This window comes from Vidua macroura, chromosome 5 (assembly GCF_024509145.1).
Source record: "Vidua macroura isolate BioBank_ID:100142 chromosome 5, ASM2450914v1, whole genome shotgun sequence".
Classification (NCBI taxonomy): Eukaryota; Metazoa; Chordata; class Aves; order Passeriformes; family Viduidae; genus Vidua; species Vidua macroura.
The window spans coordinates 7915186-7936895 of record NC_071575.1 but is presented as its reverse complement, the minus strand read 5'-3'; the positions used below and the strand labels follow the sequence as shown (position 1 = coordinate 7936895).

The 21710-nt window shown below is 40.8% G+C and overlaps 1 protein-coding gene across 2 annotated transcripts in view; it reads left to right on the top strand.

The window, feature by feature from the left end:
- The window catches only part of PHF21B (PHD finger protein 21B), a 161461-nt gene extending 141033 nt beyond the window's left edge, over window positions 1–20428 (top strand). For both annotated transcript variants that reach the window (XM_053977790.1, XM_053977789.1), the window contains 7 exons: window positions 4980–5056; window positions 7844–7898; window positions 12395–12417; window positions 13727–13885; window positions 14556–14631; window positions 15749–15852; window positions 18100–20428. In XM_053977790.1, coding sequence (XP_053833765.1) covers window positions 4980–5056; window positions 7844–7898; window positions 12395–12417; window positions 13727–13885; window positions 14556–14631; window positions 15749–15852; window positions 18100–18324 — 719 coding nt within the window. In that variant the 3' untranslated portion in view covers window positions 18325–20428. The remainder of the gene's footprint in view (window positions 1–4979; window positions 5057–7843; window positions 7899–12394; window positions 12418–13726; window positions 13886–14555; window positions 14632–15748; window positions 15853–18099) is intronic.
- The last annotated feature ends 1282 nt before the right edge of the window (window positions 20429–21710 follow it).

Here is a 21710-nt window from a genome sequence, read left to right as displayed (position 1 = left end):
CTCCATTTTCTCCACTTAGCCAAAAAACTTAACAAACTTCCCATCGAATCCTGTGTTTGCATGAGAGCATCTAGCATGTCTTCTCAGGATCATGAATATGACTTCAAACAAATATTGCACATAAGCTAAAATCAGCATCACATCCTTTTCAGTTTCTTTGTCCAACCTTCCAAAAATAGCTTGCAAAAGTTAGCAGATTTGTATCTTTCTTTGCCTCAGCTTTGTTGTTCTGAAATTATAGGTGGGGGGGGGGGGGGAAGAGTTTGTTTAGCAAATATTTCAGTGGTGTGAGACAAGTTGGGGTGGCAGAATAGTTCTCATGGACAGAGATGGTGCAGGTATTTTGAAGAAAAGATCTGCACCCTGATGGTTTTAGTTACAAGCTCATAAGTTGGTGTGATTCTACCAGTAAAAGGAGAGAAAACTGGTATCTGTGTCAGCTGACAGTGATTCTTTATCATAAGAAGTGTTAATGGCAATTGATATTTATCACCATGGACCATAGTAAACAAAACACTTAGGAATTTCCAGTGCACTGAGTTTAAGTTTTATGTGCTTTAGACTTAGGAGCATGCTTAGCTACCTCACTGTCTCAAGGTATCTACCATTTTTATCTTGATTTCTTTTTTTCTAAGATTTTCAGTTCTTTGGTTTTAAGACAAGTTGTGAATTAGTGATAAAATACGTCTGAATTGTAATGTCTCCTCAGTATATACAGCAAGTTTCCTGTGGGTCTTGATTTCATTTTTCCGTGTTTTTCCTCATTAAATCTGCAGTTTAAAAATAATTTAACGTCCCAGTGACTAAGAATTTGAAAGCAGTTTAAAGAAATTTTAAGCCTTCATAATTTTTAATCCCTTAATGGTCACGGATTGAAATGGAAATCAAAAAAGCTACAACAATTTGGGGAGAAGATTTATAATCCAAAAAGTGCAAATGATGATTGGTTCTTTTTTTCTTTGTCTAAGGAAAACAGGACAACATTTGAAGTTATGCGGAAGTGCAAATTATGCTTACGACAGAGAGGACTTAATTTTGAATAATTCTATATGCTTTGATTTTATTGGAACTAATAAATTGTTTGTGTGGATTTATTGCTTACGTTCAAAATGCGAAGCAGTGCTCTTCTCTGTTCTACACCAAGTGTGGAGATGCTCATTTTAAACCAAGCTGCTACAACACTCACCATGCAGAATCAATTCTTGAAGACAAATTCACTTTTTATATTTCTACTAGCATTAAATAAATGGTTCCAACCAAGAGCTATTTAATACGGAAAGGGTATTTCTTCATCAGAATTGGTGATTACAGCTGTCAAAGATTTCCATATAGCTTTCACATGCTAAAGGTTATTATTTTACTGTGTCATATTTACAGTTATCAGTCATTGCTATTTATCAGGAAGCAGTGGTCATTACACAGTTCAGTTTATTTTAAAACTTTTAATTATTTCTCAATTTCACATTTTTGGAATGTAACTCTATCAAGATTGGATCATTAAAATCTTACTCATTTAGTATCTTTAATTCACAGTGTTACAGTTTTTCTAATTTTATTCATTAATTTTCTGATGAAGGGCTGTGATCCACTTCTATGTGTATTTCTCTATCCACCTGGAAGCCTTTTCACCTGACCTCCACCCAAGCATTCCCTGCCTGGGAAAAGAGCTCTGTTCTGCAGAGCCTGAGTGTGAGACATCTTTACCAGTAAATGAACACAGCTGCTTCCACAAAGTGACAGTCTGCAAGGTACAGCTTTCCCTGAAGATAAATTGCCATCACAGGCTACAGAGAATGACCATGCAGAATGTTTATTTGTGAAGGCAGCAGCTCAGTGGAGTTTGGCCTCCAACATAAAGCTATCTTTAAATTCATTAATCTTTGTCAAATGTATTACAGTTTAATTTTTCCTGTTTGGTTTCTATTTTTTTAATTGACAAGCTAAGAAATAAGATAGCTCAATTCTGTGATGCAGTGCATGGTTGTAACATACTGAATCTCCTTCTCTAGGCTATTACAAACACCTTTTAGCATTACAATTTTGTAAAAAAAAATAAAGGTAGAAAGCACAACTTTAAAAGAAGGACCTTTAGTTCAGGTCATTCTAAGAAAGCATATCTTGGTCAACCTAGATTACTGAAATATTTATGATTTCATCAATTGAAACAAATTTAATTTAACTTTATTGCATCCTGTTCTGAAAAGTTTGCAATACTTTTTTAGCAGAAGTAACAAGCAACAAAAGATAGCACATCAGTGTATGCCTTTGCTCTGTCTAGGTGTAATTATTGACAGAACCACTCTTCATGTACATAGATGCATGGTATTTTTGTTTCCATAAAGAAAGTGCTCTCCCTCCCTTCTGGCTGCATAGGTTATTGTACATCTCAAGATGTTTCCATTCATTTCTCTCTCTCTCTCTCTCTCTCTTCATTTCCATCTATTCCCCCTGCTATTACTTTTTGTCCCAGCCAGCTCTTATCTCTGTACCATAGCAATGCCTCTTCCAAAGCTGCATTCCAAGTATCTGCCATATGTGTGATTCAGACTCCACCAGATATTTTCTGTTGCCTTGGTGAGAGCATGTACCAAAGACATTTTATCTTGGGACCAAGAAGGACAGAGAGCAACAGACCCATCACTGTACTTTTATGAGCTGCTTGGCTCAGTTACATACAAAGAAAACTGCTGCATTGAATTCTTTGTTTCTTTTTCTGGGCCATTGAAAGTCCCAATCTTGTATCCCTGTGACCACTTCTGGAAGACCAAGCCTGCCCTAGCTCCAGTTTTTTCTCTGCACTGCCATGGCAGTGCTGAGATGCTGCAAGCCCTGAATTCACTGATAAGGGTCCTGAGCCTGGCTGCAAGAGCCACAGCTCCAGCTCACACTGCTGAGACCAAAGAAAAGAGTCAACCAAGGGCCACTTCCTGTTTTATTGCCGCACCGAGGTTCCTCAGGTGTGACATCTCTGTTACCATTGGGCCTTGAGCGCGTTCTGCTTGGAAGAACTGACACTGACATCAAGAACAACATCACTCTTTTGTGGCTTTGAGAGGCCACTGGATCTGCATGGAGCGCTCACCCTGCTGCTGAGGCACGATTCCCTTTAGATGCTTTCAAAGAGCCTGGGAGCTTGGGATGGATGTTTCAGCATAGACACTTGAGCATTTCATAGGAAATATTTTCACAGAACTGTTTCCCAGACAAGATCCTGTGTTTTGGAGTCTGCATAGTGTGAATTATGTTAATGTGATGTTACAGTGGTAACAGCTGAGGCATTTATCTCACATCTTAGTGCAGCTTCAGACCACACATTTCTTGGTGGTGAGATTCTGTGCAGCCCCTTGAGCCACATAGCAGCATGTGACTGTGTTATTTGAGGTGCCCTAGGACCTCTGAACACCTTCTGAACATGAGAGGTGACACATCCCTGTGCCATAGGAAAACCCAGCTAGTAGGTTACTCTCCTGTTTTTCTTGTCTTTCTAGTTTCCTTCTGATGCATCCATCACTCCAAGCACAGCAGCTTAGCCAATACCCTTTCATGAAGGGAAAGTTTTAAATCCATATCTTGGAAGTTAGGCCAGTACAAAATCCATATAAAGTGTTGGCCTTATCTCCAGGGACACTGTGTCCAAAACATGATCAAAAATACTGACACCCTGTACTGTAGCAATGTTTAAAATGGTACATGGGGATGATCAACGCTTGAAAAGGGTGCTGGAAACCAGAACTAAGTGCTGGGGATCCAAACACCCTGCAAGCTCAGCTTATCTTACTGTTGGATTACAGGTGGGAGATCTTGCTCAATACCCTGAAGGGCATTTTCTGGTGCTGAGTGTGTTCTGAGATAGACCTCTTCAGCTCAGATATTGAGGAAAGACACCAGACCTCCTGCATAATCAGATGGTGTCCTGAGTTTCTGTTGGTTGGGCTCCAGGCCCTCTGGGCTCAAGAACATGCTCCTGCCAGTTCCTCTCCTTCTGAGACAGAGCAAGACAGAACAGAGGTATCACCACCATGGGGGCATTTAGACTACACTTTGGTACCTCAGCACAAAATCTAAACTATAACTTACAATATTCACATAGGAAATATTTTGGAATAGAGCACACACTTCATGTCATGGGATGGATGCTGTGGCACTCCTTGCTAAAGTGTGTCTGGGGTTTATAATCAAAATAATAGGCTCTAAAAGACATGCTTGTAATAATCTCAGCGTTCTGAACTGATGTCAAGAGCTGGAGAAAGAAACTCCATATGACGTAAATGGAATCCTGGCTCAGATCAAAGTAACATTAAACCTACAGATTTCTGTGGCCGAGTAATCTGCTCCATCTCTCTGTGTTTACAGAGTTGTGCACATGGCTAGTGGTTGCTAAACGCAGTCCTCAACATGTGCCATCTTCAATAGATGTCACCATTTAGTGGAAGGGAGTTGTGGAAGTTTAGTGGAAGGAAGAAATGGGCTGCAGTCCAAAGAGCCCATCTGTGTGCTGGTGTTTGCAGTGACACATATACGCACATATGACTCAGAATGACATTTTGCAAGCTCAGGATTATGAAGTTGTATTCTGGGTGGATAAATCATCACACCCTGGTTAGAACTGAATCCAGCTGTGCCATTTCAACTATGCTTTTTCTAGCCTCCATGGAGGAGAGTACTTTGAAGGCTCTCTGATGGTGCTTGCTGAATATGTGTCTGAAGAAACACATAATAAAATTCTTGTAGGGTAGCAGAAGTCTACCTTGAAGGAAGAAAAAAAAATGCCTGTCAATCTCACAAGGAAAAGCTTATTAATGTCAAACCTTGAACTGCAGTAAATATCAGTGCTGATGCAACCCAATTATACTTTAGAAATGAAAAAGAACACAAAGCTCAAGGGGCTGAGGGTAAGATATTCTTGCTAACAAGTCATATCTACATTTTTCCCTGATGAATGAGAAATACACAGTTCATGTTCCTTTCCATGGTTACAGAAATCCAGAGCAAGCGTCAGGAAAGAAAGAGAAGAAGCACAGCAAATCCAGCCTACAGTGGGCTCTTGGAAACAGAGGTACTTTATCATTCCCTTTTTTACCACAGTTCTATTTCATATCAATAAAAGGTCTAAGTGTTTCTTACTACAAAAATATATATGAATGCAGAACCACAGGTACTTGTAAAGAAATCCTGATGTAGAAAAGAAAGAAAATATCTCAGTGGCTAAGCAACGGGTTTTCACCAAACAACATCACTTGCTCCAAACTAGAATTCATCTCAGTTTTAATAAAGTCCGAGAGAACTAAATTAATGTGGGACCTAATTACTCTTTTATCTACAAAGGCAGTACCTTTAGAGCATAACTGGAGATCAAAAATGCTGCATTATGTTCAAATGTGCATTGCTATTTCTCTTTTTTTAAGTGCCAAATAATAAATTATATTTTCTTATGTGCCAATTTATAAATAATAATAATAATAATAATAATAGTAATAATAATAATCATCATCATCATCATCATCTTTGGGGTTTTTTTATTTGTGACATTCATAAAAGGGGTGTGTTGGTTTAAGAATCAGTGTAGTCTGCAAAGGGTATAGAAATCTGCATAATAAATATAATAATGCATTATTAAAAATAAAATGCCCTGGATAATCTCTGTTGTATGTTACACTTACACTGTTGCATTTAGAGTAGTATCAGAATTTGGTCCTGCGTAATATTGGATTGCAAACTTGGTATAAAAGCAGCATATAAATAGGCTTAACTTTTTCTGGATTTTTTTTTCTTTGTTTCTAAACTAACATATATGCATTTATTCAGCTAATTAAAATTTCACATTTAAAATTTCAGCACAGTTTGGGTTTGCTGTCTGAACTTTCTACTGGAATGAAACTCAATTGCAGCCAGCTCTCCATTTAAGCAAGGCTTCTCTGTGTTCTGAGTTCTCTAAGACTAAAGAAAGTGATTGTTCTTTATCTAGGCATAAGTGATACAGAATTTCTGGTATGCCAGTATTTCAGATTTCTGTCTTCATTGGCAGATAGCAAACAGATGAGGCTAAGAAGAAGCATACTGCTGCATCCAAACTGCTGAATCGCTTGATTGTTCTTTTTTTGAAAGCACTGGTGATTTTTATTCTCCAAAGCAGATCTGGGCACTTGAGTTCTTCAGAATTCCTCAACTAATTTTTTTCAGTGCAAATACTGATGTCCATATGTGCAGTATTTAACACAGTAGGAACTTTAGCCTTGCTAGCATTAAAGAGCTGTAGCTCTTTAGAGGTTTTTGTCCTGATTATTAAAATACTTGCAGCAGAGTTTTGTGGCTGCAGCCAGATTGGTGTTTGTGACAAACTCTATTACCTTGGAGAGGTGGAAGAGAAGATGGCCCGGGTCTACTGCACGCCTAGTTCATATTTCTCATCATATCTATTCTCAAAAGCATATGCTTGAATGAAGGATGGCATGGAGAAAGAAATGTCTGTGAAAGACTCCTGTGGCTGATCAGCTGTATCCTCATTAGGAGCTGTCATTAAGTACTGACCATGGGGAATGCCATTCAAGTAAAATGGAGGCAGATGTTTTTTCTCTAATCAATTAGCTGCTCAGACTGATTTGCTAATCAGGGAGTTGAGGTATTAGTGGCATTTCAGGCATTTTGGTGCAGTTTAATTTAGTCTGCTGAATGATCTTTAATTCATTATGGTTTAAATTAAAATTGCATATAAATTAGACCTTTTATTTGCCAACACCCCTCAAAATGGAAGGAGCTCAGCATTTGTAGTGGTGATACTAACTTTGACTGCAAAAATATGATCATGGTCTTATGTCTTCACTTGAATGGTGTGCTTTTTCTTCTCAAAGCTTTGTTCTTAAAAAAATTGAGATACCATTTTATTTTCATACCCTCAGTAGCCTTTTTTTCATAGGAAAGGGTTACATTTTGGGCTGGTTATTTTTTGAAGAAAGAAACATCTATTCAAAGTTCATTAACAGATTGGCAGGCACCTGTCTGTAAGAGAATAGTTTTTTCACCACTAAATAAATAATTACTAGCAAAATCCCTCTAATTTTCTTCCAAGCTGAATCTGACAATATCTAATGGAGGAAAATGCTGCTGTTTCTAGTCCTGCTGTACAAGTATTGGGTGTCTCAGAGGAACAATTTGGGGTCATCTAGACTATTAATGAAGCCTGGCTTGCTATTGACCATAGCTTGTGCAGTCAGACAAGGCTGGCCATGGGCTATGTTAGATGAGTTAAACATCTCAGACAGGTTTGGGGTGCTTTCTGTTTGTAACTTTGGTGATCTCAGCAGATTGAAATCACTGCTAGCTCCTCAAGGTCCTGCACATTCACTTCTCAAAGGGAAATATTTTGCTAAGGCCCTTATTTGTTGCTTACAAATGCTGTATGTTCCTCTGAACTGTAGGCAGGTGTCATAAAGGTAGTAGTGTTTTTCCTGCAGGTGAGAAATCCATCACCATTTCTATATATACAAATAAAAATGTCATCTCACAGCAACAATTTTCCCTTATGGACGTTGTTGGGCTTGAAGTTAGTTTTGCTGTAGTTCTGCTCTTACCAGCCCATGCAACGTATCCTGCAACCCCATCAATAACATCTACAATTTGTATTTCTCTCTTCTTAATAAAATCTAATGCACAATAAACTGCTCTGTGAAAAACTTGTTAGAAAGGTAAATCATGCAACTGTTTGTCTGGCTGTGTCAGTGGTCTCCAAGGAGCTTTTGGAGAGCTGGTTAGGTATGAGGTAAACCCATGGAGATTGATAATCTGAAATGTAAGAGACAACCAGAGCACTGCAATGACATGGGGGTTGGTTTCTTTTCCCTTGTAGCGGAAACGCCTTGCATCGAATTATTTGAATAACCCCTTGTTCCTTTCAACGAGAGGTAAGCATATTTTTAAATGAATATACTACTCTTCTAATGGTGTGTTAAAAATTTATTAGTAGGACTTCATATGAGTTACTGTTAGGATACCACAGGGCATTACTTTGTGTAATGGCCCTGCATTTTTTAATATGGAATGAAAATAGATTGTTTTCCTGCAAAAACAATGGAAGGATAAGGCTAAAGTTCACAATTTTGTAGAGATGGATCCAAAACCTCTGCAATCAGTGGAAAATCTGATCTCTGGCACTGTTTTGGTTTGAAAAGACGGGTGTCTGCTAGGGAAGGCAGGAGCCTGCCTTGAAATGGAGAATGTAAACCCCCTCCCTTTGAATTATAATATTGAAATTAAGGGGCTCTCAGTCAAAGATATGGGAGCAGGAATAACAGTTCTTTATTAGGGGAAAAAAATAAAATAAAAATGCAGTAACACAAAACAACACTGTCAGAGTCAGAATACAACCTGACACCCTGTGGGTCAGGGTGTTGGTAGCAGTCCCATTCAGTGGTGGCTGCAGTCCTCCTGCAGTGTCAGCTGTGGTTCTGTTGGAGCAGTGACCCGGTAGAAGGGTGGAGTCTTCCTCTGAAGATCCAGTGGTGGTGTAGATTGGCCTGGTCTTCTGAGAATCTAGTAGAAAAGAAAGCTGCTCCTTTGGGAATCTAGTGGAAAAGGCTAATTATGGTGTTCTATATCTCAGATGATATCCAGGTAGGAATGCTTGGCTCCTCTCCATGGGTGGAGCATCTCACAATGGGATGCTGTAATTTTTATCAGTCATGCAGTGAGACTCAATGGCTCATTAGCAGATGATATTTCCCCGGAGGGAGAATGGGTTGTGGAAGAGATAAAGAAAACTGCCCCTCCTGGTTTTAACGGGTGGCCCAATTAACAGAAGATAACTGCCCCACCTCTAACTGATGGCAATCGATTACACAACCCCAGCCACACCTTGCAACCTAAGACAGGCACTTAAAGCACCGTGCAGTGAGAGAACCGATCGAAGAAAGTAGTGTTGCCAACCCCAAGTACTTAAAAATATATATTAAAAAAATAATTATATTTTAGGCTTTTCATTTGCCTCTTTCTACCAGCTTTAAGAAACTGCTCTCCATCCTCAAGCACCAGAAATTCCCCACAACTTTTGCTACAATAACAAGCACTGAAGGCCAGTTTTTCTGATTCCAAGAGGTAGAGTCATAAATCTAGACCTGATGACCTTCAAGATGCCTTCCAGTCTTGTACTTATAGGAACTTAATAGTAGATGCCTTGAGAATTAATAACTCAGAGGAGCCATTTGGAGATGCTGATGATTAGCTCATGGGAAGAAGCACATTTCAGGAAAACATGTGCAACACAGAGAAGACAAAGAGTTGGGACATGTGAGGTGAAACACAGAGAATGTTGAGTATAGTTTAATTCTTCAGAAAAGACCCATGTACTATTTTAAGGAAGAAGGAAGAAACTTGTGTTTCAGAAGAGAAGACAAAGTCAGTAAAGAAATTTGATTCTGTCCTTGCCCTTGTTTTGCCTTTCTTTTTCTCTACTGAGATGCATTAGAGGTAAGGGAAGAGAGACCTTTTTCTAAGTTAAATATTATTTCGGTATTAGGAGCATTTGCAGAGGTAATTATAATTGAGTCATGAAGTTTTGACAGTTTTTCAGTGTTTGCTTGATCTCACTGTCAAGTGTCATGCTTAGTGCTTGAGATTCACCTTTCTGCCTCTGCCTTGACTTCCTGCACCACAGGAGCACCGACTGAAAGGCACCAGTGCTTCTCTCTGCCTTCAAAATTTCACATGCCAGATACAGACACTTGGCCTACCTACCATATGCATTATTTTACTTACCTCTAATGCATTTGGTCTCAGAGGACAGGAGAGGTTATTACAGTAAGCAGCTATGATGACATGCCTCTTAGCAGGAAGCCAGGCTCATGTGAGCCCCACTGGAAAGAATATTATTCCTGGCTTAGTTTTATATTGAGAATTAAAATTGTAATATATTGTCTTATCATAGCACTTGTTTTTCCCGTGGAAACACATGTGAGAAATCAGGACAGAATGGCATTGTTAGCAAGTTGTGCCTCCGGCCCCTTGGTATCTCTGACCTTCCTTTCATTACACGTTTCTCATTTTATTTGCAAGGACGTAGGCAAGTGACAGGTGTCTACTGTTGCAGCTGTCTCAGAGCTTCCTGGAAATCAGCAACCTCTCTGCTTGATCATCAATTTCTCTTTGAGTCCTGTATCTTTGGTTTTTCCGAATCCAGAATATGTCCTGTAGTTCTGAATATTCTGAGAATGTTGAAATGGACTTCTTTATAGCAGAATTCCCCACCTCTGCAAGGATATTTTTGGCACCAGCACTGTTTTGCTGGATGCTGTGCAAGCGCTGAGCAGAAGGCAGGTGCTGTCCCAGGTTGTTTGGCTCTGCAGTGATGCAGTTCTCCAGCTTCAGTGCAGGGACGGCTGCCCTTCTCTTATAAAGTGCTCCTTTAAAATACTGTCTTCAGTTTAATTTTTCAGCAACTAGAAGAAGGAAGTGGACATGTTTTAAGAAGTTTAAAACTTTGTAGCAAAAGTGAGCTGAAAAGACAAACAAACAAACTAGAAAAAAATCCCCATGATGTCCAGGGAGCAACTGTCATTTCTGGAAATACAGAAGAGGACAGTTCTTGTAAATTTTTATCAAAATGTTAATTGATCAGGATTGATTTAAATGAAAATGTCTTATCTGAAATGAGGTCACAACCCCTGACATGTATCATTTGTACAAAAGATTCATCAATTATCAAGCTTCTGTTTATCTGAATAACATTTATATCCCCTGAGTAATCATTGTGTCATACAGTGGTGAAACTGTGTGTGTGTTTTTGGATATGAAGTAACATCTGCACATTTTATAAGTCTGTGATTATTTATGGACCTCATTGCCAAAGTATGCTAGAATTTTTGGGAAAAGTAGAGAAATTTATGGAATAAAAAAAATCTACCAAAGGCTGTTAAATATAAAAATGAAGACGCAAGCTCAGTGTTGGGGCAGCCCATAAACTGCCAGCACCAGAAGGATGCTTCTGCATTTACTCAGTGTTTGCCCTTTTCTTGCACTCTGCAGGAGTGGCAGCACTGTGTGCCGTTAGCAAAGGACATGGGATATACAGCCTGTGGTCCAAGTTAGGTGAAGCTGTTTGTATATTCTCGAGTTCCTCTTCCTACATGTGTGTGAGGCCTGCTCATGTGTACATCTTCACGTGTATGCACACATCGGTGTGTAAAACCAGTGTGTAATGCAGGGAGGGGGTTTCCAGGTGGGTCTGATATGAGGACTCACAATGGGACAGCTATATTCCCACTCTGATCAGAGAGGGAGCTGAAGGAGGACAGGAGAGAAATATCAGTTTGGTTGCCTCCACTTTAATCCAAAGAAAGGTCTGTCCATTAGGTGTTTTTCACTGGGACAGTGTGCTCCAGCCCCTTGCAAGAGCCCAGGCAAAGAGCTGGATCTGTGCCAGGGGCATATTAGGCTGGATATCAGGAAAAGGTTCTTCCCCCAGCAGGTGGTGGGGCACTGAACAGGTTCCCCAGGGTCTGGTCACGGCCCCAAGGCTGCCAGAGCTCCAGGAGACTTTGGACAATGTTCTCAGGCACAGGGTGGGATTGCTGGGGTGTCTGTGCAGGGCCAGGATCTGGAGTCAGTGATCCTGATGGTGCCTTCCAGCTTAGGATATTCTGTGATTCTATGAAATCAGCAGCAGAAATTGCAACACACTGTGCAGTTTCCATAAAGCTCTTAATTTTTTCTGGCTTTTTATTTTTGGACCAAAGTGTGTTGAATTCCACTTCTTTTTTTTTTTTTTTTTTTTTTTTTTTTTTATGGAAGGCTTGGCCTGCTTGCCAGTGAGTTCCATTGGTTCTTGTTCATACCAGGTTGTGAATACAATCAGTACAGACTCAGTTCATCTAAAGGTCACTGGTGTTCCGGGTGAAGTAGTTTGATGAGAAGGACTTGGTGATACCATCAGGCTCACTCCTACAGGGGCTGACTATTTTGTCCGGGAATCAGCTCAACATTTAAATCTGTGTTTAACATTTAATCTGTGTTGAGTTGGAGGCACCTATTTCATGCTCCACATTAATGCATTGCTGGTTCAGGGCCAGCCTTTTCAACACCCAACATGCTGTGGTCCTTCAGGAGGACTTTTTGACTACTGACATGTGGAGAGGAGCTCTGCATGGAAATTTCTGAAAGTTTCAAATACTATGACCTTTTAGCATCAGACCTTTGGACATGGTGTTCCTGCAATGTACATTTTTAAATCTCAAATGCTAATTTCACTGCTTGCTGTTACATTCTTTACTGCCTGCATTAATTTTGGCAATGTCCTGATCTCCTATGCCACATCCTGATTAAAATTACTCCCACAGCCGAGAACTAGCAACTGCTGCAGCAATGTATTTTCCACTGATCTGTTTTCTGCCCTTCTTTTACATGCTAGCAAATGAGGATTCATTCTGGAAGGTATGTGTGGCAAAGTTTGTGTATTAGCAGGTATCTTTCTCATCACTGTATATTCAGTGTTTGCTTCTGATTATGGTAGTCACTCTCAAGATACCTAATTGCAGTATTCTATTCTCCCACTTAACTAAATCTTTGAGTTCCTAAGACAGAATTTTAAAGAGATGAACTCTTGGGCTTTCACATGCAAGGCTTGAGTTTAGTCCCTTTGTTGACTCCACTGATTGAGAAATTTCTAGTCCAGATTTATGAGTTTAACAAAAATTTGATAAGAAAAATGAGTAACCATTCTAGTATGTAAATCTCTCTACATTGCAGTTAAAATTAAGATTCTTTGAGCAGGTAGTTTATAAAGAGTAATATTTTGGAGAGTGATTTTTTGACAGGACTGGTTTAGAATTCAAGATACAAGCCTGACTAAAACTGCCGTGAAACTTTTTAATTACTATTCCAAAAAATGAAAACATGCTTTTGGAATTAAAAAAACGTAAAATTACTATTCTACTTCCTAGAAAAGCAGTAGGAATTTTTTTTTTTTTTTGTAATGATTCACAAGGCATGAAAGTATTGGAATCAGTGTCTCCTTTATTAAAAGGAGTAATTAATGTTGCCACCAGATTAGCATAGCAATTGACATAGCATGACATTGTAACTTTGTTGATGAGTCTTAGTTCATATTGTGGATTGCTTCAGACAAAGCATTAATCAGTCTTGTTGGAGAAAGATTGTCAGAGCACGTCTGAGCAGAGAACAATTAGTGCCAGGGAGAAAGAGGCCAGAGGAGTTCACAAAAAAGGGTATATAGCCCGAGGCTGTCCTCCAGCCTCCTGTTTCCCCAGCTGCCCTTTGAGGCAATGGGAATGAAACATGGAACTGTGCTTTTTCCCCAGAACCCTTTTCTTGCTTGCTTCCTTCTGCTTTGGGCATGAGGGAGAAGTGATCCCCACATTTACTCTGATCCAGGACAGAGCCATGCATGGAGATACACGTGTTGTAGTAACACACTGGCAAAGAAAAAAGTGAAATAATTCCGATATCACAATCTGGCTATATTAGTGGACTCTCTCCTGTGTTTGATTAGTTGGGTTTTATGTTTCTGTTTCAATTTATGTAACTTGCTTCTGGGTCATTTGTTGTTTGTATTTGTTGCTATCATATATCTATTATTTCTGTCTTCTGTGTCTGTCAGGGTCCTTCTGACAATTAGATTTCGTGTTTAAAGGAGCCTGTCTGCTGCAGTAGAGGCTTTGAATGCTGTATAGAGAGAAGTTCTCAATGGATTGACTTTACCCAGGGCACCCTTCTCTTGCAGAACGAGATCCATCACGATGAACACTGCACTGCTTGCAAGCGTGGAGTTAACTTGCAGCCCTGTGGCACATGTCCCAGAGCATATCATCTCAACTGCTTGGACCCACCCCTCAAAACTGCCCCCAAAGGGCTCTGGGTCTGCCCAAAGTGCCAACAGAAGGTAAGATACATGGAGCATGGTATACCAAGAAGGGAAAATGGGAGACACCTCAGATTTGTGTACCCCTAAACAAATCTAACCTATGGTCGTAGCTCAGTGGGCTACATTAGATAAAGAAGTACTGAGAGGCTTTTAGGGCAGTTTGCAGTATTTATTTCTGGTATTTTTCACCATCCTAGAGTTAGAACATACAGGGAGTGCTGCAGCTTGCCTGTAATTGCTAAGAATTGTCTTCTTAAAATGTCTCTTCAGTTCTTTCAGCTCCTTTGTTTACAGTAACACCACCAGCATGTAGCCAGACAAAAGAATGTAAATCTTAGAGATGAGGGAGGCAGTGTCAGAAGAAGACACTGTTCACCTTTCCTTTTATTTAAATCACATTTGTTACACACAACTGTTCATCACAGTTATGCGAGATATGCTAAACTATCTAGTTGCTGTGAATAATGCTGAATGCACAAGAAAGAAAAAAATTATTAAAACACTAAAGTGTCACTAAAGTGTAGATTCTGTGCCTTAGAGTTCCTTGTGCTTAGCCTTGAGATCACTTCTATGTTCTGAGACAAGGACCCAAGTTCTGGTCTTGCCAAACTGTAAGGCTGGAGCAAACATTAATGGGTGTTTTGTTTTTTTTTTAATCCTAACCATTTATTGTTTCCTGGGCTTATAGGTTTTAAAGAAAGATGACAATGTGCCATGGACTGGAACTCTGGCTATTGTTCACTCCTATGTTACTCATAAAACAGGTAGGGATTAACTCAGCCACTGACAAGGGATTTCTCTGCTCATGATAGCAATGCTACTTGAGTCCTTAGCTGAAATATCAAAGTAGTGTTATAATGCTGCCAGGTCTGACTGATGGTGTAGATCATAGGGCCATACATGACTGGGGATGGCAGACGTTTTCTGTCCCCTTCCCCTTTGGTCTTCTCTCTGTAAGAAAGTTGAGAGTGATCTCTCAGGAATTTCACTCTCCTGGAGGAAGCTGTCATCAAAGTGGTGCCTTCCCTGGAACAGTGCTGAAAACAGGATTTTGAGGCAGAATCATTGTGAGGCAGAGTCCGGCTAAGCAGAGCCATGTAATTGGGTGTGAACACAATGCCAGACTAGTGTCCCTGACCCCACAGCAATACCAGCTTCTAATTGTTTCAGTGTTCTGTGGTATGGCAGCCACTTGAGTCATATGCTGTGTAACAGTTGTGCACTGAGCATTATTCTTTTTTAATTCCCTGTTGCACTCTTACAATAGGCTGTTTGAGGCATTGGATCATATTTGTAAGGATCTTTATGGAGGTCTGGCACACTTATAATTGTGCTTTTCTGCCAGGGTCACTAACTATTGCCATTCCATGGGGCTGGCCTCTTCCTAAATACCACTCACCTCTTTCTTGGAGACCTCCAGGATCACATATAGTCTAAGGATTAATTTTAATTCACCTTAAAGGTGCACTGTACCTTTTGGGTTGTCCTCCTGTGTGCTAACCATTCACATAGACACATGCATAGAATCCCAGAACCATTTAGGTTGGAAAAGACCTCCAAGTTCAATGAGTCCAACCTATAACTGATCCCACCTTGTCAACCAGCCCAGGGCACTGAGTGCCATGTCCAGTTGTTCCATGGACACCTCTAGGGATGAGGACTCCACCACCTCCCTAGGCAGCCCCTTCCAATGCCCGACCACCCTCTTAGTGAAGAAATGCCTGCAAGCAGAAACTCCAGATTTCTCTGGCTGTACCTGCTGACAAAAGGCTAACGAGACCCTAAACTCACCATGCAAAACACCTGCTTCTGCTTTCCGTCCTCAAGTGCACAGTGCATCCTTTTCTTAACCTCTGCATCCTTAATCTTATTGTTCCACAGTCAAAGAAGAAGAGAAGCGAAAGTTATTAAAGAGAAGCAGTGAGCTGAAGAGTGAGCATAGACAGTTAGAAGAAAAAGATCGACTTCTCAACAGTGCAGTTAAGGTAGGACACCTGATGGGGACACAGAATCTCCTGAAGAGATGTTTATAAAGAATTTAAGCCCAAAAAAATGGTATTTTGTGGCTAGAAAATGATTCAAACTCCCAAGCAATAGATTTTTAAATGTGAATGTGTTTCTCTCTGAGGAAGTATGTGTGCATTTTCTTTATGCACGAAATTAAGCCACTCTGGCAGGCAGAGGAGGAGAAATCACTTGAATTTCTGTGGCAAAACACACACAAACAAAACTCCACAAATAGCCATGGCTGCCTTCCTTGTAGTTGCATCCACAACTCTGAGGTACCCAATGACTTCAAGGCACTTTCATCCTCTAGGTGAAAAGTTTAGTCACAAGCGTGTCCTCTGGTGGTAGCTGCTTGTCCATTAGCTCAAACCTCTTGATATTAAGTAGAAATAACCATCTTTACTGAATGTTGTAGCATCTCTCCATGACTGGACATGAACTATTTTGTCTCTCCAAACTCATTTTAAAGCTAAATGTTGTCTGGAGGTGTCTTCCACACATATTGTGCTGTGAGGAGCAGTCTCTGGCTGAATGGGCTTGAATTCAAAGCCTAATTCCTACCCTTCGTGGCTGAAGGAACTATCTGGGGCTACCTCCGTCCTGAGAAGTAGCTGTTAGTTTGCATGGCAGCCTCAATAAATACTTGACACTACCTTACCCTGGAAAAATCCAAGTGGCAGCTTCAGGAGTAACTGGTCACTGCTTGTTTTACCATTGCAGTTATCCAGAGGAGGCATGTTACAATATTTATCATGTAAAACAGAGTGGAAGGAAAAGCAATAACTTAATAAAAGACATCACTGTATATTCCCTGTACATGTGTATAGCACTAATGGAACCACATGTGTATGTAATAGGTAGGAGAGTGCAGTGGGCTGAGGAATTTGGAAAAACAAAAGCCATTAGCTATCAGGTGTGTGTCATGGCTGTCAAAATCAGTAAGATTTCTACCTAAGCAGAATCAGGTTCTTCCAGCAGGCAACACTGTCTTATTTAAATGGTAATATCAGGCAATGATTATATGGATTGGAAAGGTATCCACTTGAAAGAAGAAAATAAATTGAAGGTGTCCCACACAGAGCAATTTCATTCTGACATTTTAACAGAGATTTATATGAAAAAAAACACTCTCATACACCCCACAGCTGCAATGGTAAAAACAGAACATAATTTATCTTTCATCTGAAATTTCATCTCTCTAAACCAACCTCCGAGCAGCTCCACACAGTTGCTTTCCAAACAAGTTGATTTTCAAGTGAGCATCTCCCAATTCCCCAGCACTGGAGAATCCCCACCCCTGGGCAGTCTGGACCATAGCCAAAGAGAAGCAATCTGCAGACAAGTAATCAGTTTGGTCAGAATCCTGGGTGCACAGGAGAAAGAAAACAGGTTTCAGGTATTAGAGGCCGCTGCCCCCTTTCATCTTGCAGACAGACTCAGGGTGTGGGTCTGTCCCTCACTGAAGAATGGGGTGCTGGATGCAGCAGTCCATGGTTGGGTAGGGAAAGGAGAATTACTGATTCTTCCTACGTCTTCCTGGAGAAATGGACGATTTGGGATGCCTTTGTTTAGCTCCTGCTCTTGTGTCCATTTGCATGGAGGTTTTTATTTCAAGAGATCCCAGGGAGAAATTTGGCCACCCTGAGGGATGAAAGCTTTCTTGAGAATGCTCTGGTGTAACAGTTGCATCTTGGAGCAAAGTTTTCTGCTGGAAAAATATTGGTATCATGTTCAGTGAGATTAATGTGTCTTCACAGTGCCTATTCCCTGAAATGTGTGGCACATATGAAATGCATCCTGGTGAGAGGTTCACCCACCAAACATTTATCAGGGTCCTTTGGTAAGAGTGAAAGACCTGAGTGGCGAAAGACCTGAGTGGCGCCTTCTGTATTTTCAGTAACAGCTATTGCACTCCTGTGCCAGGCATCTCTGTGGAGTGCAGAAGGTGTTCCTGCCAGGCTGTCTACAGGATGGAGTCGGAAACATCCTCCAAAAGCATTTTGCCTGGGTAGGATATTGTTCCCTCAGACAGCTGCTGCAATGTGTGCAGCACTGCTGGTTACTCCATTTGTTAAGCTGTGGTTTTGCTTTCCCCAAAGGAGAACACGCTTCATTTGAGCAGAATGCGCACCCAAGGCACCAAAGGATGTTTGGAGAGATGTTTGACACCACTTTGAATGTATTCTCAGTCTTTCCTTCTCTCTCCTCTTCTCTTTATTTGACAGAAATGCTTAGAGCTAAAAACCAGTCTTATGGCCCAGCAGAAAGGGACTCAGTCATCACTGGAACGTCTCAAAACCCTCATTAGACTGATACAAAATGAGCAGATGATTCAGGTTACCATGACCACCACCACCACGACCTCCCTGCTATCCATCCCCTGGATCAAACCCTCCGCTGCCTCTGCTGCCATGCACAAAGCTTTGCAGCCATCACAGGGCAACAACTGACAAGAGTCGGCTGTGCGAGCTCTGAGGAACGGGCAACGAGAAACTTTATGCACACGAGCAGAGGAGAGATGAAACTGGAACAAAGGACAGAAGGAGCAGTCTCAGTTTTGATACACTTAGAGACTTGCAGACCAGGCAGCCCAGTTTGCAGGTCACTGTGGCAGCACATTCCCACAGAGCAGGTTGTGCTGCAGTTTTGTATTTGCCAAGACCTTCAGTGCTTATGACATTTTGTTTTGTTATGTTGGCCTTAATGTATTGATGACTGAGGATGAACTGGAAAAGCATGGCTGATAGAGGAAGCAGGATAGCCTTTTGTGGTGGCAGACAGGCTTTCTGTTCTAAGGGGAGAGGAGTAGTGAGGTATTAGAGAAGTAGTTGAGCTGAAAGCTACGTGTGTGGGGGGCAGTCGGTGAGATAACCAGAAACTGAGCTACTTAGCACTTGACATGGATTTCAGAGGAACAAGTTGGGCCCCATTGATTCAGGTGACCTGGATATGGGGTCTTTGTGACCAGAACAGCATTATGGACACTCACAGAGCCTTGGAAACAAAATATCTTTTTTTTTTTTTTTCCGTATTATTAGACTTGAGAATTGCAGATATTTAAATAAAGAAACTGTATGAAGTTAGCATTTCTAGTAAAATATTGAAGTATTTTCATGCTGATGCATCTGTATATGCGTTCCAAAATATTTAAAAAATATTACTGTAAAACTCCTTTTGCAGGTCCTTTTTACTTATTTTACTATCAGTGTATTTTTCTCATGGAGTTTTTGTGCAAGGTTTAGCATCAACCATAACAGTGGATATCTTTGACAGTTTGGGTATCATTTTTTAAAGTGATTATTTTGTGGTTTTCTGTCTTTTTGTTCTTTTTGGATTCTTTTTTAAACAAAAAAAGCAAATAAATATTCTGGGTTTTGTTTCTTGTCAGTACAGATAATATGCCAAAAAAATAACCTTTTTGTACTGCATTTTTAAAAATATGCAAGATGATTTTTTTGTTGATTTGTTTTGTTTGGGGTTTTTGGTTTTGGTTTTTTTTTTGTTGTTGTTGTGGTTTGTTGTGGGATTTTTTTGGTTGCTTTGTGGTTTTTTTGGTTGGTTGGTGGGTTGGTTGGTTGGGGTTTTTTGTAGAAATATCTGCTGAAATGGTACAGGGAAAAAAAAAACTGCCTCAAGGCGTTGTTTCTCAAACTGGAGACTCGAACACAAGACTTCTGGGGGAGGGACAGGGCATGGAAAATTAAAAAGGTTTGGGAGGATTTTGTTTTTGGAAACTTGATTACTTTTTAACATTTTGTTGGATTTTAGCATATTTGGGAAGTGTTAAGCGTTAGCCTGAGAAAATTCCAGTGCACCTGCCTGTTTACTAGCTGGTCTTCCTGATTCTGCAAGGTGCTGCCTGGCCCCCTCCTGCAGCTGCCTGGGAAGGTGGTGATGGACACCCCGGTTTTCTCAACCCACACTCCCCTGTGCCATTGTCTCTGTCCTTACAAGTTCCTCCATCCATTAGCACAACAGGTACTTATGGAAAGCCACCAGAGCAGGACACAAGGCTAGTCTCTCACATCAGCGTGTTACGTGGTGCCGAATAGCCTCTTTTGGTTTTAATTTTAAAAAGTAAACACGTGAGGGACTGGCTTTTTCTGTTGCCCAGAAAGCACATGGTCCCTTCAACCATTTTCACAACTCCGGGAGAAACTGTGCAGTACTATACAAATCTATTTTAATACACAACACTCGATTGAACAAGATTTTTATATTCTTTTATTGATGAATAGAGTGAACTAAGTAAAACACAGTTGTTATACATTGGTTAATGTATGCAATTATGCATTCTGAGTGGCTTGCAATGTAGATGTTTTCAGGTTTCATAATTTTTTTTTCCTTCTCAGACAAATAAAAAATAAAGGAAAAGTGTAGAAGATTGAATATGTGAAGAATTTCTGAAAAACTGTCTTCAACTGTTAAAAGTAGTTATTTTGAAAAGGGGGCTGTCCAGTGGATAGTGTGCATAGAAAAAAAAGAAGTGTTTGTCTTAAATATGCCAATGTAGTTTTACTTCTTTATGATGCATTAAACTTGACTGACAATTTCCTGGCATTGTTGTGGTGGTCTCTGCTGCCCAGGGTCACAGCATGTCCTGCCCAGGCCCTCTTGAGGGACCCCCTCCCTGGCCAGACTGTCTTGTGGGGGGGGTGGGGGAGGGAAGAAACTGGTGCTGATTTCTCCACCACTGTGTTCCATTTTCAAACTCAAGCCCTGCAAGAACGAGTACAATGCTTTCTGCTTGCTTTCTTTCAGGAAGGTGGCCTCTTCCCTGAGGCCACTGTGTCTCCCAGGCAGAGGCACCCAGTCCAGTCCCTTGCTTAGCTTCCCACCTATTGGAATAATTGCCAATCCACCAGACCCCTGGGCTCTCCTTTCACACCTGCACTCTCAGGTGCTCTTCAAATGTGTGGTGACCCTATTTTGTAAAGTAATTTATAAATCACTTTTTAACTGCAGTAAAGAAACAAGGAGAGAGGACCCTAACGGAGCTTGGCTGGTTTCTGGCTGGTGGAAGGGATGGAACTTCCTCCCAATAAAATCAATCAAATTAAAGCAGAACACTGTCACAGCTGCATAAAGCCTGCCACAGTGGCTAGTGCTTATGCAGAGCAGAAACAGGATTGGGTTTTCTTGTTAGGGGTAGGGAAAAGGGTATTTTTTTGTCTGGGAGTGTGTTGCCTTGTCTTCATCTCCTGGCAGTATTACCTTTTAATTTCAGGCTGCAATGGCAAGGGAACTCAGCACTGCACTCCTGCTTTCCCTACAGCTCAGCTGCCCTCTCCTCCCTCCCAACTCCTGCTACATGGAAGGCAGGCTGATTTTTCCTGACATTGCTTCCAGTATTAGAAAACACCTCTCCTCCATGCCAGAAAACTCCGCAAATCACATGTCGTCATCATCATCATCATCATCTGTCTGCCACCACCCTAACCTTTAAACTCAGTCCTGTGCTAACAGACAAGAGCCATTGATAGATCTCTGCATGCTGCCTTGATAATTAATGCAGTTGAAAGAGAGTGCAGCCTTTAATCTTTGATAGTATTTTAAATTGAGGTTTTGGTGGAGATTTGCAGGAGTTATGGTAGCCTCTGTGTTCCTTGCTGTGGTACAGGCACTGTCTTTGAAAAGAATCAGGAGCTGCAGGGTTCCCAGCCTCCCCTCCCAAGTGAAAGTTATTTTCACAGCTATGCCAGACTTCACAGCTTCAGGGCTCTTTATTTTACTATGACAGACTGTTTTCTGTGCACAGGACTTTTTCACGTGCCATAAGTTATCTTGCAGAGGATCTGCTCTGCAAATAGCCATTTGAATGAAGTGTGTTTTCTCC